The 18,914-nt window shown below is 44.1% G+C and overlaps 2 protein-coding genes across 2 annotated transcripts in view; one reads left to right on the forward strand and one right to left on the reverse strand.

Moving 5' to 3' along the window:
- Nucleotides 1-18,914, reverse strand: part of cdh23 (cadherin-related 23) — a 435,252-nt gene that overhangs the window by 40,614 nt on the left and 375,724 nt on the right. The window contains exons 37-40 of the mRNA XM_063191998.1: nucleotides 3,854-4,075; nucleotides 2,429-2,548; nucleotides 1,574-1,754; nucleotides 949-1,082 (exon numbers count right to left, since the gene is read on the reverse strand). Coding sequence (XP_063048068.1) covers nucleotides 949-1,082; nucleotides 1,574-1,754; nucleotides 2,429-2,548; nucleotides 3,854-4,075 — 657 coding nt within the window. The remainder of the gene's footprint in view (nucleotides 1-948; nucleotides 1,083-1,573; nucleotides 1,755-2,428; nucleotides 2,549-3,853; nucleotides 4,076-18,914) is intronic.
- The window catches only part of vsir (V-set immunoregulatory receptor), a 22,287-nt gene continuing 11,906 nt past the window's right edge, over nucleotides 8,534-18,914 (forward strand). The window contains exon 1 of the mRNA XM_063192301.1: nucleotides 8,534-8,765. Coding sequence (XP_063048371.1) covers nucleotides 8,597-8,765 — 169 coding nt within the window. The 5' untranslated portion in view covers nucleotides 8,534-8,596. The remainder of the gene's footprint in view (nucleotides 8,766-18,914) is intronic.

The raw sequence follows: 18,914 nt of genomic DNA on the forward strand, positions 1-18,914 counted from the left end.
AAGGAAATGCTGCTTTGGTTACATAGTGTAACAATCAAAACATTTGGTACATTTTTGTATGTTAATTTATCAGAGGTGTCAAAAGTTTAAGTTAAAGTTAAAATACAACTATGCTGTCATATAATGTACTGGCGTACTTACATCTTGGATTTGCTTACACTTTAACTTTTGACATCTCTGTAATTCATCTACAACGTGGTGCAAAGAGGTTAAATGCTCAGATTAAAGTGTGGTTTTCAACCAAATTAACTCATAGACTGAATTCAATGTAGTCATACAGTTTTGAATGTTAAATAATCTGTAACACATGTGTGCAGAGAGGACAAGAGATTAGGTTTAGGTTAAGGTCAGAGACAGGTTTAGGTTCAAGGTCATAATAAGGTTAAAAGGTTCAAGGGTTCTCTTTATTTTATTGAAAAATGTAACATAATGAAGAATGTCAGACACTAGCCTGATAAACCAAACTAAATGTGGATGTCTAATTTAGTCTGGCCTCAATGCACAATACATCCGAAGATTGTTGATGAGAACAACCTTCCCTCAAAACCCTGCCCGCTTTGATTCAAAACACATCTTTGCGTTGTAATTGGTTTGCCAGATTCATGGCATTCTGGCTTCATTGAATCATTATGCGAGGCCAGACCCACCCGTAGACAAAACATTTTGCCGTCCAGCGGGTGGTGCTGGTTCACCAGGCTATGTCAGACACATAGTCAGCACAACTGTGGATATGCCATTTTACCTCCAGCTGCGTGAGTGTTTGTGTAGTAGGAGAATATAGTGCTATTTTGAATACTACTGTATGATAGTGTTACTTTGAATACTATCACTCTCATTTGTTTGTGGATAATATGGGTGATTTGCCTACTACATACAGTGTGTGTCCAGTGAAGTGTGCGTGCGTGTGTGTGTGTGTGTGTGCGTGCGTGCGTGCGTGCGTTTACTCACAGTACTGCTGCGTGGGGGTGTGCCCAAGTCTCTTGCGGTGATGGTGATGTTGTAGGAGGGTGTTGTCTCTCTGTCCAGCTCCACGTCTCTCCTCACCCGAAGCTCTCCCTCAACAGGAGACACCACAAACTCATCTGACAGAGAGAGAGAGAGAGAGAGAGAGAGAGAGGGGGGGGGGGAGATACAGAGACAGACAGCATTTTAAAAGGAAACTGATGATGCAAACCATGTTGAAAAGTGACAGTTTAGATCCGTTATACAGTATCTTCATAAAATATGCAAATGATAATAACAGTTTGTATTTACTGCACACACACACACACACACACACACACACACACACACACACACACACACACACACACACACACACACACACACACACACACACACACACACACACACAGGGGCGCTGCCAGAAATGTTGGGCCCCATGAAAGATTCGAATTTTGGGCCCCCTTAAGGGCCCCTCTCAGTGCTTGGGCCCCCTTAAGGGCTCCTATCAGTGCTTGGGCCCTTAGAATCTGTACCACTTTCCCCCCCTTAGCGGCCCCCCTGCACACACACACACACACACGTAACACACACACAAGCACACACACACACACACACTATAAGAACTCACTTTTGGGGTCTCCGGCGGTGATAGTGTACTCCACCTTCCCGTTGGGGCCCGAGTCCATGTCGGTGGCCCTGACGGTCCACACGCGGGGCCCCGGCTGGCCCTCTGTGATCTCGATGGGGCCCTCAAACTCCCTCGGGAACATGGGCGTCACGTCGTTCACATCCAGCACGTTCACCATCACCTGGTCAAAATGGCAATACAGTCAGTTTACGATACGCCCTGAAGAAGGCCATAAGGGCCGAAACGCGTTGGCATTGTAGCCAAATAAAAAAGTAAAAAAATTGCAACCTTGAGTGCCTCAGCATCTGTCTTCCTGGACCAAGTTTGAGAGCCCCTACACTGATGAGCACCAAGGAAAAAAGGTGAAGACCCAGAAGCACTCCAATTACCTGCTTGTGTTTGACAATCAGTTTATATTTGCCAAAATAAAATGAAAGGTTCAAATGGATTAAAAGGGAGCTCATTGATGTACATTATGTTTGACTGTGCCACCGACTAGAATGGATGTGCATGAGACTGTGAATACACAGTCACTTATCACATCAAATCATTCACATCCAGCGCAATCACCATCACCTGGTCATGGTAATAGGTTACATTATTGTAGATTACACTTATTTGTTTTTTCCATTTTTTTAAGACTTACAGTTATGGTACAGGGTATTCATTCACAGACCTCTGTGTGTGTGTGTGTGTGTGTGTGTGTGTGTGTGTGCGTGCGCGTGTGTGCGTGTGTGTGTGTGTGTGTGTGTGTGTGTGTGTGTGTGTGTGTGTGTGTGTGTGTGTGTGTGTGTGTGTGTGTGTGTGTGTGTGTGTGTGTGTGTGTGTGTGTGTGTGTGTGAGTGTGTTATGCACCGTGGTGGTAGAGGTGAGTCGCAGCTGTGGGATGGGACACTGGTCTGTAGCCGTCACCACTAGAGTGTAGCGTCCATTACTGATCTCATAGTCCAGCTCCTTCACAGCCACAATCCTTCCCTGCAATGGAGGTAAACAACCATATAAACATTCACTAAGGTCTTATACTTCACCATGTTTCAACGACTGATGAATCTGTTAATCCATTAAATACATGTAGTATACAGCTCCAGGCCTTTTTATTAGAATACCATGAAAAAGTTGATTTATTTCCATAATTCCATCAATAATGTTAAACTGTCATGGATTGTAGATTCATGGCCCAGTTTTTTAACTATTCCAATCATTATTTTTTTTCTTTTTATATACGTTGGCTGTCCAGCTCAAAAAAACCATGAATTGGGGAATTCGCATTATTAGAATATTGTTATAAAATCACATTTTTCTTCATCAAAATTCGGGTCACATTAAATCAGTTGAAATTTGGTACTTTCTACATAACATGCAATGGTCAATACTTGGTTAGGACATTCTCTGTCTTCATAATGGCCATGATGCGTTTAACATTGAAGTCAATGGCAAAAACAGTGCATGGGTGTTATGGAAGCCCCGATATCCTTGATGCTTTGCTGTCAGCTGTTCTTGTTTGTTGACCTGGTGCCCCACACTTCCCTCTTCAATATACCCGAAGATTTCCATGCCACGTTTTGGTGTTAACTCACCAGTTTAATTCTAACTCAACAGAAATTAAACCCCATTCATTTTCAATGGGGTTTCATTTCTGGTTATTTAGAATTAAACTGGTGAGTTAGCGCCAAAACGTGGCATGGAAATCTACAGGGTATATTGAAGAGGGAAGTGTGGGGTACCAGGTCAACAAACAAGAACAGCTGACAGCAAAGCATCAAGGATATCTGGGCTTCCATAACTCCCATGCACTGTTTTTGCCATTGACTTCAATGTTAAACGCATCATGGCCATTATGAAGACAGAGAATGTCCTAACCAAGTATTGACCATTGCATGTTATGCAGAAAGTACCAAATTTCAACTGATTTAATGTGACCCGAATTTTGATGAAGAAAAATGTGATTTTATAACAATATTCTAATAATGCGAATTCCCCAATTCATGGGTTTTTTGAGCTGGAAGGCCAACGTATATAAAAAGAAAAAAAAATAATGATTGGAATAGTTAAAAAACTGGGCCATGAATCTACAATCCATGACAGTTTAGCATTATTGATGGAATTATGGAAATAAATCAACTTTTTCATGGTATTCTAATAAAAAGGCCTGGAGCTGTACATGTACATTTAACAGGGACACCAGAAGCAGGATTTGTAAACTGCACAAAGAATTGCTATCTTTAATGCAAGACGATGAAAACAAGTGTGTTGGCTGTCTCTGTACTGGGCTACACTCACCGTGACATTATTGATGCGGAATGTTTGGCCTATGTTGCCGTGGGTGATGGCATAGCGCAGGGTTCCGTTGAGGTCCTCGTCGGGATCGATGGCGGTTACCGTGGCGATGGTGGCCCCCACTGTGTCGGGCCCCTCGCTCAGCACGGTCATGTACTCCTCCTCGGGGAACTCGGGGGCGTTGTCGTTCTCATCCACGATGGTCACCCACACCGTGGTGGAGGTCTGGAAGAGGCAAGGGCACAGTACAGACACAGGTCATCCAACAACACACAACGGGGACTTACTTACGATACGTGACGTAAAGAATAAAAGAGTCTGCAGCACTGCTTGCTGTTCATTTGTATAATAATAATAATAATAGTAATAATAATAATAATAACTTAATTTTTATAACACAATTCATTTAAGTTGTGATAGGCCACAGCTCATCTGTTTAGAAGGTGCAGGATTCAGTAACAAATTCTGTATAAAAAGAAGACAATCCGCATACTTCAGGTCTATTTTTGTACAAAGAAGCTTTACTTGACTTGCAAGCTTTCGGTCCTTAGACCTTCATCAGGCCTGAGTAGTAAAGCTTCTTTGCACAAAAATAGACCTGAAGTGTGCGGATTGTCTTCTTTTTATAACACAATTCATACAAGACTTGCAGCTCAATGTGCTGAACAGTTAGATTAACAACGAAGAATAATAATAATAAAAATATATATAATAAGTTGACTATGACGGCATACTGTATATGGCAAAGTTCAGGCCAAGGTATGTTGTGAGGTCATCCAACAAAAAACAACCGGAACAGAGTTATGGAACAGAGTTATGGAACAGAGTTATGTGCGGTAAAGAATTGTAAAAAGTCTGCAGCACTGCTTGCTGGTAGCCTCTTTGTGCAGTTGTCTTTGTCTCAGTTCACACTGAAAAGACTCAACTATATCATAAAAAATATATATGCTAATAAATACCAGCATAGAGAGGGCCAAGGAGCCTACAGTTGTTCTAAGTGGGATGAGGCGAAACAGTCATAAGTGTACAATCATGAGCATCCCCTTGCTACACGCAGATGGCTGCAGGCTCATTCAAATTCACACTCTACCAAAGACACTGTTGTCTGCACACTGACAACCAAAGCACCTATTTATATGCTTTAGCAAAGTTTAGATGTTCTGGCTCTTCCTCTGATAACCTGACACCTGGCATAATAGTCCAGCTTGGCCCAAAACATAAAGTCTATTTAGGACTATTCACAGCTGAAGTCGATTTATTCACAAAATGTTTATTATTAAATATTTATTGAAATATTTGCTCTTCCTGAAAGTTTTATGGCTTGATTCAGACAGGACCGTACAAATGGTGCCTGGAGGGAAGTGGCAGATGGGGAAAACCTGGGAAATAACCACAGGCCAGATTTAAACCTCTTTCCTCATGGGTACTGGTCTGATGAAGAGCACGGCAAAAACAGCGTCATACACCTAATAAAAACACCTAATACTACACATACACCTCACGCAATGTATTGGAAATTCTCTCGGCACCACCTATACAATGATACAGCTTGCACTATGTTTATTCGATATTCATCACGCGGCTTTTTAAAATGTGTAGAAATACCAACATAATGCATAACACCACATAGCTACTATTTTCTTTGTGTTGCTTCTGCAAACTTGCCCGCTGTTACCCAAGGCCTACAGCGTCAACAGACACGTTTCACAACCCAAAAAGTTATACCAGGGAAGCACACTGACTTCTCTTTAAATTCTTCTCAGCTTTGTGTGTGTGTGTGTGCGTGTGGCTGTGTGAGTATATTCCTATCTGTGTCAGTGTCTGCTCGCGTGTCTGTGGTTTATGTGCAAGGGCCCGAGTTAAAGGGCAACTCCTGCCAATTTCAATTTGCTGTTGTATTGCTCACGCTACCCTTGACTTGTCAGTACCCGGTGACGCCGCATTTTTTGGCTCAGCCCTTTCCGAGAAATTAGCTATTTTAATGGGGGCAACTTTTGTTTACATTTCAAAAAAACATTTTTATCTATTCCCAAACACATCCAAAAGGTTATGCAACATCAGCAGACAGCTATCAAACAGCGATACCTGTTGGGAAAATATTTGGAGTAGGCCTATGATCATTTAAAAAAAAAATGTAAACAAAAGTTGCCCCCATTAGAATAGATCATATCTCGGAAAGGGCTGGGCCAAAAACTGCGGCGTCACCGGGTACTGACAAGTCAAGGGTAGCGTGAGCAATACAACAGGTCATTGAAATTGGCAGGAGTTGCCCTTTAAGCCTACCAGCCTCAGCCTTTCACTTTCTGCTCATCCTCACGCCCAGTCCTATTTCATTATCTCACTATTATAAGACGTACACAGCCTCCCACCACTGGACACCTGTTTATCTAACGCTTGCCCATTAGGAATTCCAAGAGTGCGTTTTCCCTTCCATGAAGAGCCCAGTGCTACTGTGAGCCATGCACGGCCCCAGATGTAATCCCACGGGATAGATGATACGACACAGTGGTGTGTGTCATGCGTTATTCAAGACACAGGTGCTGAGCAGATGTCGCTAGCAGTGCCCAGAGCCGTGGATACATCGTGTCCAGACGGGAGCATGTAAAAGCTCCTGTGCTCTTCTCATAGGCTGTCTGGCTTTACATGAAACATATCTGTCTGTGTTGATGTGATGCTACATGGTATTCAAACAACATGTTTTCACGAGGCCGCTTTGCATATTAACACCACATTACACTCACATGCATGCATTCACACATGCATGCACAAATGTGTGTAAGGACACACGCAAGAACGCACGCCATTCAGCAGTGCTAATATCTGTTATTGATAGGTTTTGCTATTAATATGTTTTGTATGTTATGTTAATGTTAAATGTTGAATGGGTTCTTTTGTACTGTATTAATTCTTGAAAACTTATTGTTACTAGTCCATCACAGTTACCTGTCCTGTCTTGCACTTTATGTCAGTGTCTAAAATATCAGTCTTGTATATGTCTATGTCCTAGCATGGTATAGAGAGAAAATTTCATTTTCCTTGTATGACTTGTGCATCTGAAGAAAGTGACAATAAAAGGTGACTTGACTTGACTTTTTGTATCTGCTATTGATTCTGTGTTGTAATGAAACTGTGTTTCATTTTTTAATTTGACTTTTGACATCTTGTCTCAGGATTAAGATAGCAGGGTTGGCTTTGAAGTCTGAAGCCTCTCTCCCTCACTGGGGCCCGTTGAGGACATGGAAACTATGCACGTGAAAGCGCCCCTGGGAAACTCCCATTGTCATTGTGACACAGCAGTCCACAGCACACAGTGCTCACTGCACACAACGAAATTGTATTTATGCCTCAGCCACGCAAGGGGGCAGCCACAAATGGCGCCCCAAGGGAACAGTGCGGCGGGATGGTACCGTGCTCAGGATACCTCAGTCATGGAGGAGGATGGGGGAGAGCATTGGTTATTTACTCTCCCACCAACCTGGCAGGCTGGAAGTCGACCCAGCAACCTTTGGGGTACAAGTCTGACGCCCTAACCGCTTACCCATGACAGTAGAGGCTGTATCCTGCCTAAAAGACGTGGCATTTAGTATATTTAGTGTACTATGCTCCCATTCCATTCATCCATGAGACAGAACTGTTGTTGTTATTTTTGTGTGGTTGTTGTTGACTCTGCGGTGAAGGAGACTGTTCATTTGGTTTGGAGCCCAATGACAACGACTGACGACAACAGACCAGATGTGGCCACCCGCTTTTGAATACCACATTGCATCTCCTTAGTTGCGTGTGTGTGTGTGTGTGTGTGTGTGTGTGTGTGTGTGTGTGTGTGTGTGTGTGTGTGTGTGTGTGTGTGTGTGTGTGTGTGTGTGTGTGTGTGAGAGAGTGTGTGCACATGTGCATGGCATTTTATGTTTAACAAGCAAGCATATGGCACTGTTCCCGAGTTCAAACAACTTTTCTGAGGGCTTAAGAGCCACCACTGAGAATACCACTTTGCTCATGTGCTTTTGGATCGTGTGTGCGCGTGAAAATACATGGCCTGGGGAGTAGATGATTCGTAAGTGATAAAAAAACTTCAGATCAAATCAAGGAAATGTTTGGAGAGAGAGAGAGAGAGAGAGAGAGAGAGAGAGAGAGAGAGAGAGAGAGAGAGAGAGAGAGAGAGAGAGAGATTTTCCTGATGGTCCTGCCAAACTGGTCATCTGCACCACCCTACAACAGGCGCCTGAGGCTAACACCCCGAAATCAAGCCCCTGAAACCGGTAACATTAATGAGCAAGTGCTCTTAAAAATCAGCGCACTAGGCCTATAGACATTTCTTTTTTTTATTGTGAAACTGATTTTTTATTTATATAATAATATCGATATTCAAAGAGTACAATAAAATAAGTAGCCATTATATTACCATTATATTAAGGTTATTACATTGCTACAACCTCAAATTATGGATTTAAAAAAGTATTGGTTAAATACCCAACTGCAGTTGCTATCTAAACTCTGTTTAATTTGCATGTTTATCGCGGGCGTAGCTTAGCTGGGAGCGAGCCACAGCTCGAGCGAGCGAGAGAGAGAGAGAGAGAGAGAGAGAGAGAGAGAGAGAGAGAGAGAGAGCGCGCGCGCAGGGGAGGAGCGCTGTATACTGCGTTCTTGACTAGACACCCCTGCCGTAGAGCAAAACAAACAGTTGATGGTAGTCTCCAGGAGTAGGCTAGGGGCTGGCTTTACGGAGAGAGCTGAGGGATCCACATTTGTATGCAAACGGAGCATGCATCTGCTCGTGATAGTCTGAAGAGAAAAAAAAAGTTTATAGCAAACAAATATAATTTACGTCGATTTCAATTTCCACTGGATTTACTCTTGGTCTCACCCATGGATTTTAGAGTTGTCGTCGCTTGTATCTTGGTGGCCGTTGTCACGCAAGGTAAGAAAATAAAACACAGTGGTCAATAACGATGTTTTTCAAGCCCCCCTAGAGTAGGGTAGCCTGCAAGCATCTGCGGCGTGTATAAGCTTGTCCCAGGTTTTGTATGCGCATGTTGTAAGTCAGATTCAGTGCCGGAAAGACCACTTCTGCCACGCAGAAGCTCTCGCAAGTTTGACATGTCCATGAAATGTTAACTTCTCAGATAGCGGTGCAAAATGACTTTGAATTTCAGAAATGTTAAGCAATCAACCGCAGAATTAGTCTAGACTTTGGGGTGATCTTGTCTGTGTTTATTTGGCACAGCCTGTGGTTGAACGACCTCTGTTCTGTTGAAGATGAGATGGATGTTTAGTAATTTAAGTAGGGCCATGTTCCCGTTAGGTTACATTTGCCACTTTATTTCCTGTGTTTCGTAAACAAATATTCACCGCTTGGCTTAGTTTCGTGAGGGAGTGGCGATAGAAACCAAGAGACGAGTGAGTGAGTGAGATGCTGGACATTTGAGGCGCCTCAATAACATCAACAACAGCGCGCGCACACAAGACAACTTTATTGTAACTTCAGTAAACCACTTCGTTGTGTTGTTTCGGGTTCAGGTGTCCAGAAACATCTGTGCCAATTAACTAAACCCCCCCAGTCCCTGTAGTGTCCCGCCTGTGGAGGAGAGGAGACAGCTGTTGAGTTTCGCGATAATCCCGCCCGCATGGCTAGAGTTTCAACAACTGTGTGAGCTTCACTTGTAGCCTATGGAACGGATGGGTTTATTATCGCAGGTGGTGTCTGTTGCAGTTAGATGTCTCCGTGATTATAAAGCGTGGCACCGGCTAGACTACTGGAAATGAACGATGGCTGAGACCGTTTAGTTTGAAGCTTGAAATTGTGTCATCGATGAGATACGGGTCCGGGACACTGACTCGAGGTCTGTCATGCCAGTGTCTTAAAGTAGTTTGTATTGGCTATTTTTTCACCAGGCACAGAGGAAGTGTTGTTGCTGAACAACACTCACACACCGTTCAGAGTCAGACTTCTTCTTTCTACGGCCTGCTGTGAAAAATATAACATTATGGAAATACAAAACCAGAGAAAACGAAAAAAAAAATATGTGAGATAGCCTGTAGGCCTAGGCCTAGCCCATATGGGCCAGTGTGACACCAATCCGAAATAAGTAGGCTATGCAGTAGACCTAATTCGACATTTGGTGAATATCAATAACAACCACAAGGAGAGATGCAGGGATGTTTTTCTTTTTGTTATCCATATCTGACTCTCATTCATTTAAACACAACTTAGGCACCATTCCATACCATTCCATATCTGATTGTTCCACTGAAGTGTAAACAGCATTTTGTTATTAACAGAGCAACACAACAAAAGGTGATCATTTGGTTTGGGCACAATGGTGTACATTAGTTCCTGTTTGCGGTCTCATTGTTCACCACTGCACCCGTGCCTGCCCGCCTACCAAGCCGTGGCATCAGAGAGCCAGCCTGGGACAGCCTGTTTCTGAGTCTCTTTGTTTTGATGTTTCCTTCCTCTACGTCCCAGGCCGCAAAAGCAGCCTCTGGTGCCAATCTGTTATGTCTAAGTGGTTTAATGAGGTTTCCGTGTTTATTGATTTCTGCAGTGAGAGAGAGGGGAGCAAAAAAAAAAACCCTTTAAAGATCAGGGCAGCTTCATTTAGCCTCTGGGCAGGGGCAGCCTGACAAAATGGTGGGTCAGTTTGACCATTTAATTTACAAGTGATCAATGCCCTCCCCATGGTGTGGGGAGCAGAGAGGAAAAAACAGTGTGGCTAGGTGTGCTATGATTGTCCAGTCCCGTGTCAAGTTCAGTTCCAATGTTCTGAGAGTATTGTGTAGGTTTTGAGGGAAGTAGGCGATGAGCAAACATTAAGGTGAGTTTGTGTTATCAAACTTGTCACCTCATTTTACAAGCAGTGTATCATACTATAAAATCAAATCAAATCAAATACTGTAGTGCAGTGATTCTCAAACTGTGACCCAGGGCCCATTGGTGGTTAGCAAAGGTATTCCAAGTGGGCAATGAAATCGTTTTCTAAAAACTGAAATAAGTTTGTTGCTGTAGACTATTCATTTGAGTTGTATTGTTCATTGGGTCCGAGGTGGGCCCCGGACATTTCTGAAGATCTCAAGTGGGCCCCAAGTTGGAAAATGTTGAGAAACCCCTGCTGTAGTGGAGGAAACTGGTGTCTTTCAGGAATACTCTTCTCTTCTCCTCCACTGTCCATTTGGCCTGGCGATTGTTTCACCACACCCAGCCATGGGCTATTGATCCCCCCATACCTGCCCTTACCTGTCCTTACCTGCCCCCTCATAATGGACACCTGAACTGACCACCCTGCAGGTATATTCACACCTGAACCTGGACAGCCCCCAAAGGTGAAACCAAAAGAATGGATAGCCATGTCATGTCATGCGACCCCTCTTGAACTCTACTTCCATCCTCCTCTTCGGCAACCTTGGTCCCAAGAGAACTATTTGCTTGCAGTTTCAGTTGGGTTTTTTTCCCCCCCGCAGGTCATCAGATCAATGCATTATCCTATCTGTCTGAAAGGATTGTCATGGTACTTGTGGTTTTTGACAGCTCAGACCTACGGATGAGACATTTTCTTCTTCTGATGCATTGACATAATTTACTGCGCTAATGGTAGAGTACTTCCCCTGTGTAAACTAACACACCACATTTATGTTCGAATCCCCCCCCCCCACACACACACACCTCAGAGGATAAGACGAAAGGGTGAAAGAATGAGAGTGAGAGAGAGTGTGTGTGAGAGAAGGAGGGGGTGCAGAGAGACAAGAGTGTAAGAGGAAATGAGAGACAAAGACAGTGACAGACAAAGACAGATTGAAAGACAATGTCAGTATGTATTGTATAAGAAGTCAACAGGACAGACAGAAAGAGGCAGCATATGGTACAGAGAAACAGATAGAGAGTGGGATACAGAGTTACAGGAGAGAGAAAGGTGGGTGGGTGGGTAGAAAAACATTTTGAGAGAAAACAAGGCAGAGACCTTCAGCCTGTCACCCCCTGTGTGTGTGTGTGTGTGTGTGTGTGTGTGTGTGTGTGTGTGTGTGTGTGTGTGTGTGTGTGTGTGTGTGTGTGTGTGTGTGTGTGTGTGTGTGTGTGTGTGGAGGGGGGGGGGGTGTCAGCTTTGCTGGGGCGCTACCAAGGTCTCCCACATAATGAGTCTTTTTTCATCAGCCAGCAGAGACATGTCTCGCCTAACACATTCAGCCAGATGCAACCTCCATGTCTGGTAACCCTCCTGTTTGTCACCTTACAGAGCCAGCCAGAAACAACCTCAATATCTCTTAACTCTCCAGTCTGTCTAGTGAACACGATCAGAAACAACCTCAATATCTCTTAACTCTCCAGTCTGTCTAGTGAACACGATCAGAAACAACCTCAATATCTCTTAACTCTCCAGTCTGTCTAGTGAACACGATCAGAAACAACCTCAATATCGGGTGCCTCTGCTGTGTGGTCCCAGTGAACACAGACAGAAACTAAAGACGAGACTTTGCGTTTAATGTGCCTTCAGTATAATGCCTCCTGTCTTCCTCTAGAAGTAGAGGCCCCTGATGCCTACAGTTGTACATATCTATAGTTGTACCTCTGCTTCCGTACCTCCCTTGATCCCTCAGTTTAACACATAGAACCAGGATACCTCATTGCTTGATAACTCTCCCCTGTGCTGTGCCTAGCACCCCCTAGCACACGTCCACCTCTTCTAACGCAGGGAAAAGTAGCTGCTCCTACTGCCTAGAAAGGCAAAGTACAGTAACTATGCCAACATTGAAAAGGCTTTCAAAGTATTGGTATTAGGTTGAAAATTGTAGACAGCAAATTTGACAAATCAATTTCTCTAAAACGAGACCCATTTGGACCATAGGCATTTTTTTCACAAGATAAAGGAGGTGTTATTATTTTATTTTATTTGTAGTTTATTTGGCAGGGACAATGCAGTGCACATTGTTACAAACATGACATGGCAGAGCCATGACACAACTTGCAGATGTGAATACATGGAAGGTTTATAGCTAGATAGCTAATTTGCAACCTCAGTCCCTGATCAGGCTACCTACTCTAATAAAACATATAAATCATCTAAAAGTACAATTGTACAATACAGTATACAAGACAATAATAAGCCACCTTGAAACATGCTCCCTATAATATAAAAGCATATGTGCATTAAGAAAAAAACAAGATGATGAGGGTGACCTATATATGCTGTGTGTGCATGTGTGTGTGTTAACTATTGTGTGTTATGATTACATTTTTGGTTTTCCTTCAGCCAGTGTTTCAGTTGTCTGTTAAATGTTTTAAACTCTGTTTGGATTTTTATTACAGTTGGTAAACTGTTCCACATTTGAGTTCCAATAACTGAGAAACTAGACTGACCAAAAGAAGTTTTGCGCACCTCTGCAATGCAGTTACCATTCACTGCTCCTCTGGTGGCCGCTCTTCTTGAGCTTGTTTTTGTTACAAATGGACACAGTACAACAGCAGCAATATTGTTTGCACATTTAAAAATGAGTTTAAGAAAAGAGAACTTCATAAAATTCTCAAAGCTTAAGAGGTTATATTTCTTTACTATGAGGCAGTGGTACCACGTTATTGGTTTCTGGTCCAGTATCTTTAATGCCTGTTTATATAATGATAAAGACCATCAGACCATCAGTCTAAACTCACTCCTAACAAAATAAGTAGTTACTGCATTTTGCCTTTGTACATCAGTACTGCCTAGAAGTAGAAGCAAAGATTCTTTAATTCTTCATTTAGACCGTCATTGGTAGAAGCTCCTACTTTCTCTATGACCTCACCACATACAGTAGGTTGGCTATGGCTGGATCTCAAATGGCACACTTGTGCACTTCGGGCACTATGTTTCAGTGCGTAATTAATACGGCATACGCACTGAAACATGAACACTAAAGTGCAAGTGCGGCATTTGAGACACAGCCTATCTCTCGTGTCTCTCTACACCTCAGTACAAACAGTACAGGTCCTATTCTCCCCTTCTCTGCCTGTTTTGGTAATGTTTGAGAAGCTGCTGAGGTTGTCTGGCTTGGAGATCTGCCAGATGATGAGCATCTGACGTGTGGCTTTTTTTTTACACCCTTGGCCAAACTTCAGAGAAAGTTTTGTGTCACATGACATTTTACTGCAAACGTCCCTTGGCCTTTTATTTCATAGCCCCACTTTCCAGAACTGACCTACGTAAGTGTGAATTCTGTGAAACAACGTGGGTCAACATTAATCAGGATGAAAAGGAAGATTGTGTGCTGACAGCTTTTGCTAGGTCGGGGACAAAATCACCTGAAAGCCCCCCCCCCCCCCCCCCCCCCCCCCCCCCCCCCCCCCCCCCCCCCCCCCCCTCCCATCCAATACATTTAATGTAATGAAAACCCGATTTTGGGCCCCCTGTCTCCCTGAGCCCCTGGACACCTGACTCCTTGCCTCGCCCCCACCCACCCCCTGTCGGCTTCCCTGGTGGGCAGGCACTGGGGGTTCCAGAGTGATGTTAGGAGTTGATTATGAGAACGGACCCCTCTCAATATGCCTGTCGACTCAACCTGCTCACCACACTGACTGAATGAAGGCATAAAGAACTCCCCCCACCCACCCCCTTACAGGGAGAACAGTAAAACTACAGCTGCGTAACACAGCAATGACTCAGGGGGACACCAGCCGGCAGTGAAGCAAATGCAAGACTGTGTGTGTGTGTGTGTGTGTGTGTGTGTGTGTGTGTGTGTGTGTGTGTGTGTGTGTGTGTGTGTGTGTGTGTGTGTGTGTGTGTGTGCGTGTGTGTGTTTCCGTGGGGGACATGGCTGTACATTCCAGACCCCCCTGGGCTCGTTAGCCTGTGAGCAGATAAGGTAAGCCAACAGATAAACAGACTGTCTCCTTTACCCACTGAGGCAAATGGATGGATGGAGCAAGGGATAAAAGGGAGAGAGAGAGAGAGAGAGAGAGAGAGAGAGAGAGAGAGAGAGAGAGAGAGAGAGAGAGAGAGAGAGAGAGAGAGAGAGAGAGAGAGAGAGAGAGAGAGAGAGAGAGAGAGATGCATCTCTTTTGTCCTCATTGGGTGCTTGCCATGTTGCCATATTAAAAACAGTTACTCAGAAGTGTGTGTGTGTGTGTGTGTGTGTGTGTGTGTGTGTGTGTGTGTGTGTGTGTGTGTGTGTGTGTGTGTGTGTGTGTGTGTGTGTGTGTGTGTGTGTTTGTGATAGAGACAGAGGAGTAAGACAACACAAACTATACACTACTGGTATTATACACATGTACAGTGACAGTAATACAGTACATATACGGGAGTGAAGCCTGTTACTCAGCAGTGCAACATGTAGTGTGTGCCCATTGGGCTACAACATGGCAGCCGCCGGCCAGCAACCTCACATCAGAGCTCTTCCTGCCCTCACCCCAGTGGCCGGCCACAGGAAGGAAGAGGAACTGGCCCCTGACCCTGAACATTAACCTATACTCACACACACACGTACACACATGTACACACACATTCACTTACACACACACATACACACACGCGCATGTGCGCACACACACACACACGAGCACACGCACACGCACACGCACACACCCGCACGAACATACACACAGACAGGCAGACACACGCGCACGCACGCACACACACGCACATGCACACACACACACACACACACACGAATTTCTAACTAATTGACTCCGCAGGGTGCTTGAGTTTACTCTACATGTGATACATCGCTTTGTCATAAAAGACATGACATGTCATTGACTGATAACTTCTATCTCTGGGTCTGACTGTTCATATAGTAGTCACCAGAGGTGTCAAAAAAAGTAAAAGTAAAAAAATCATGGTGTAAGTACAACAAACTAACACATGATATTGCAAGGGCTGGATATTACACAGCTGTTACAACAATTACTCCATTGTACCTAATGAGACCCACTACTAGGATCCACAAGGGCCCACTACTAACTTGATCCAACCTGTGCGGAGTCAGCTGATAGCAAGACAGATCGTAAGCCACAGGTCTACTGGTTACTCATACACGTTCTTCAGAAGGGTAAACGTATGCACATCCCACCTCACTGAGGCCAGATGCAGGCCCAGGGTGTATCTGACAATAGAAAGTATAAAGTCTGCACACTGCAACTCCGCTTATAAGGTTTATTCAAGACATGCAACATTTTAAAACCTGCAGGGTTTTCATCAGGCATGTCTCTTTCTATACTCAGATAAGCAACCTGTGTTGGAAGGAAACTGTCTTTTTTTAACGTTTACTTTTAACACCTCTGGTAGCACTGTCTCTATGATTGTACAGAGCTCGGAAGAGGGTGGAAATGCGGAGAGCTCGGACGTTGAGGGAAACATTGAAACGCTAGTCGAGTGTTTGCAACCAAGAAATGGTTTAAACTGTTACTGCAGATGGGCCCGTCGGCGGTAGTGGTGGAAGTGGTAGAGAACTCATGTCACTCATGGCAAAGATTCATGAGGAGTTGAGGGGAGGTGATGTGAAGGTGAAGGGAGGGAAGGAGGGGGTGAGATGAGGGGAGGGAGAGTGAGGTGTGAGGGGAGGTGAGGTGAGGTGATGTGGTGATTTGAGGTGAGGCTGGAGGTGAAGAGTGGGGAGATGCAGTAAGGAGAGGTCGGGGTGGAGGTGTGACCGCGAGGGAGGAACCCATGCTGCTGCCATTAACACCTTGGGTAATGAGATGACTAATACAAATCTGTTTGCTCTCTCTCTCTCTCTCTCTCTGTCTCTCTCTCTCTCTCTCTGTGTTGTGTGCATGTGTGTGTGTGTGTGTGTGTGTGCGTGTGTGTGTGTGTGCGTGCGTGCGTGCGTGCGTGCGTGTGTGTGTGTGCGTGTGTGTGCATGTGTGTGTTTGTGTGTGTGCGTGTGTGTGCATGTGTGTGTGTGAGAGAGAGAGAGTGAGTGAGTGTGTGTATGTGTGTGTGAGAGAGAAAGATTCTTAAAGGTGAGCCCTGTGTTGTGAACTTTCGATGATTCACTACAGAAAATGCTGTTACAAATATCTGACAAAGATTCTTCCTCCACAAGTCTGCCTACACAATCCGTTGCTTAGCTAGTCAGCAAAAACAGAAGCACTATACATTTTCAATCCGACCAACACTATGGGTGTTAAAATAAAAAAGAATGTCTTGTGTCATTTATTTTGTTGAACCATGTTGCACTAGATTTTCCCCTTTTCCATTGGTACCTTGTCCTGCTCTGGAGTGTGGAGTACACTTTCATTTGTCCACTAGGAGTGTTAACTTTGACTCTCTTGACTTAACACTGTACAGACAGTGATGCATTTGTCTACCTATTCATCTAGAGGAGCTACAGTAGCTTACCACCAGATAGGGGGTCTTGCTGAGATACTGAAAATAGCAAATACAGCTACCTGTGAGGCACATACTAATGAATCTGCACAGCATTGCATTACAGGAGTGCACGTTACACTGCTGATGTCTGCTAAGTGTAATAATGTAAAGCAGGGATGGACAAACTGGGCTGTAAAAGTTAAGTTCCTGCCAGATAATCCTCCTGCCTGTGCTCCTAACTCAGGTGATTTCACTAGCTAGCTCACCAATCTGACTTGAGGGCTTGGGGTAATTAGGATCAGCTGGTTCATTGAAATGGGTGAAGCAAATACATGGGTTCACAGTGTTTGTAAACACAATGTTGTGAGGAGGGGCAAGACACTGGCAGCCAACCACGTGTGCTATTTTTTGACCAACAGTGGTTTGCAACAATCAGAGGTTGAGTTGTGCGCAGATAGTTTCGCGCAGTCAGGTTATAAACAAAATTTAGAACCCATGTATACATGGCAGAGTTTTTTTTAATACTTTCTGAAGTGGCGTTGTGTGGCCTTGATGTAATATTAAGAAATGCACCGTGTATTTGGTCCTCTGTGCCCAGAGTTGGGAGGTTGGCACGTGAGGGGGTAGTCCCTGCTGCGTGACTGTGCTATGCTGTGCCCGTATGTGTGGGTGAGGAGCAGGTCATCACGATAGCTCCGCAAAGCCCTCACAGCACAGAAACTCTCCTCGTCAGCACACTATACGTACGCTATGCAAATGACATGCAAAATGTCACTGGGGATTTTCTTTCCTTGTTCGTTGTGGGTTTTCTGCCGAAATGGTGAAAGAGTAGGCCTACATTAGTGGGAGGGGAGGATGGAACCGAAAGATCATACACAGCTTTGCGTTACCATATGAAACAGAGTTATGTATGTAATGGCACAAACATACCATCAGTGACTAGAGCGACACCAGCGATGGAAGTAATTGACTTTGTATGGAGTCACTGGTCACAGAAGAGACAATAGTGATTTGGGCGACAACAGGCGACTGGAATGACTCGAGGGACAGTTTGCCGTTGAACTCCAGAAAATATTATGCAAATGAGCTATGAGGCAGTTTGGCAACAGCCGCCACAGTCAATTGGAATGTCAGAATGCTTGCATTTTTACAGTCATACTCTGGTGCTTTTGTTGCTCATGTCTCTCTTGCTATGAAGACAGTCTAGCGACTCTTTGTAGCGTTGGTCTTTTCTGGTGTGTTCACAGGGTAAAACTTACAAACGTATTCATATAATTCTTATGACACATACCAGACAAGTGGCCCATTCCTTATCCTCCTCATGTATAAGCAAGGCACACACACATCCCATATACTACAACCAATACATATTGTACATGGACTGTACGTATATGAGTGATTACTATATCACATGCTACGAAAGTGGTCCATTTCTTTTTCCCCACAGATAAGATTTGGCGTATATTTTTTTCCCATTTCTTTTTCTTATGGTATACTTGCACACATACACCTCATAGGCTCGTTGACCCCAAAAAGACAAAATCCAAAGTAATGAAGTCGTAAGCGATGCTGCTTTGCGTCTATTTGATCACAAATTGATACTGAACAGTTTGGAGAGTAGTCTTATTGGACTAAGTGCACAGGGTGAGAAGAGAACCCCTTACTGTGTGTGTGTCTGTATGTGTGTGTGTGTGTGTGTGTGTGTCTGTATGTGTGTGTGTGTGTGTGTGCCTTCGTGCATGTGATTGAGGTGCATCAAGATTTGTGGTCAAGATTGCAGTGCATTCATATAA

This window comes from Engraulis encrasicolus, chromosome 24, assembly GCF_034702125.1.
Source record: "Engraulis encrasicolus isolate BLACKSEA-1 chromosome 24, IST_EnEncr_1.0, whole genome shotgun sequence".
NCBI classification, from domain to species: domain Eukaryota; kingdom Metazoa; phylum Chordata; class Actinopteri; order Clupeiformes; family Engraulidae; genus Engraulis; species Engraulis encrasicolus.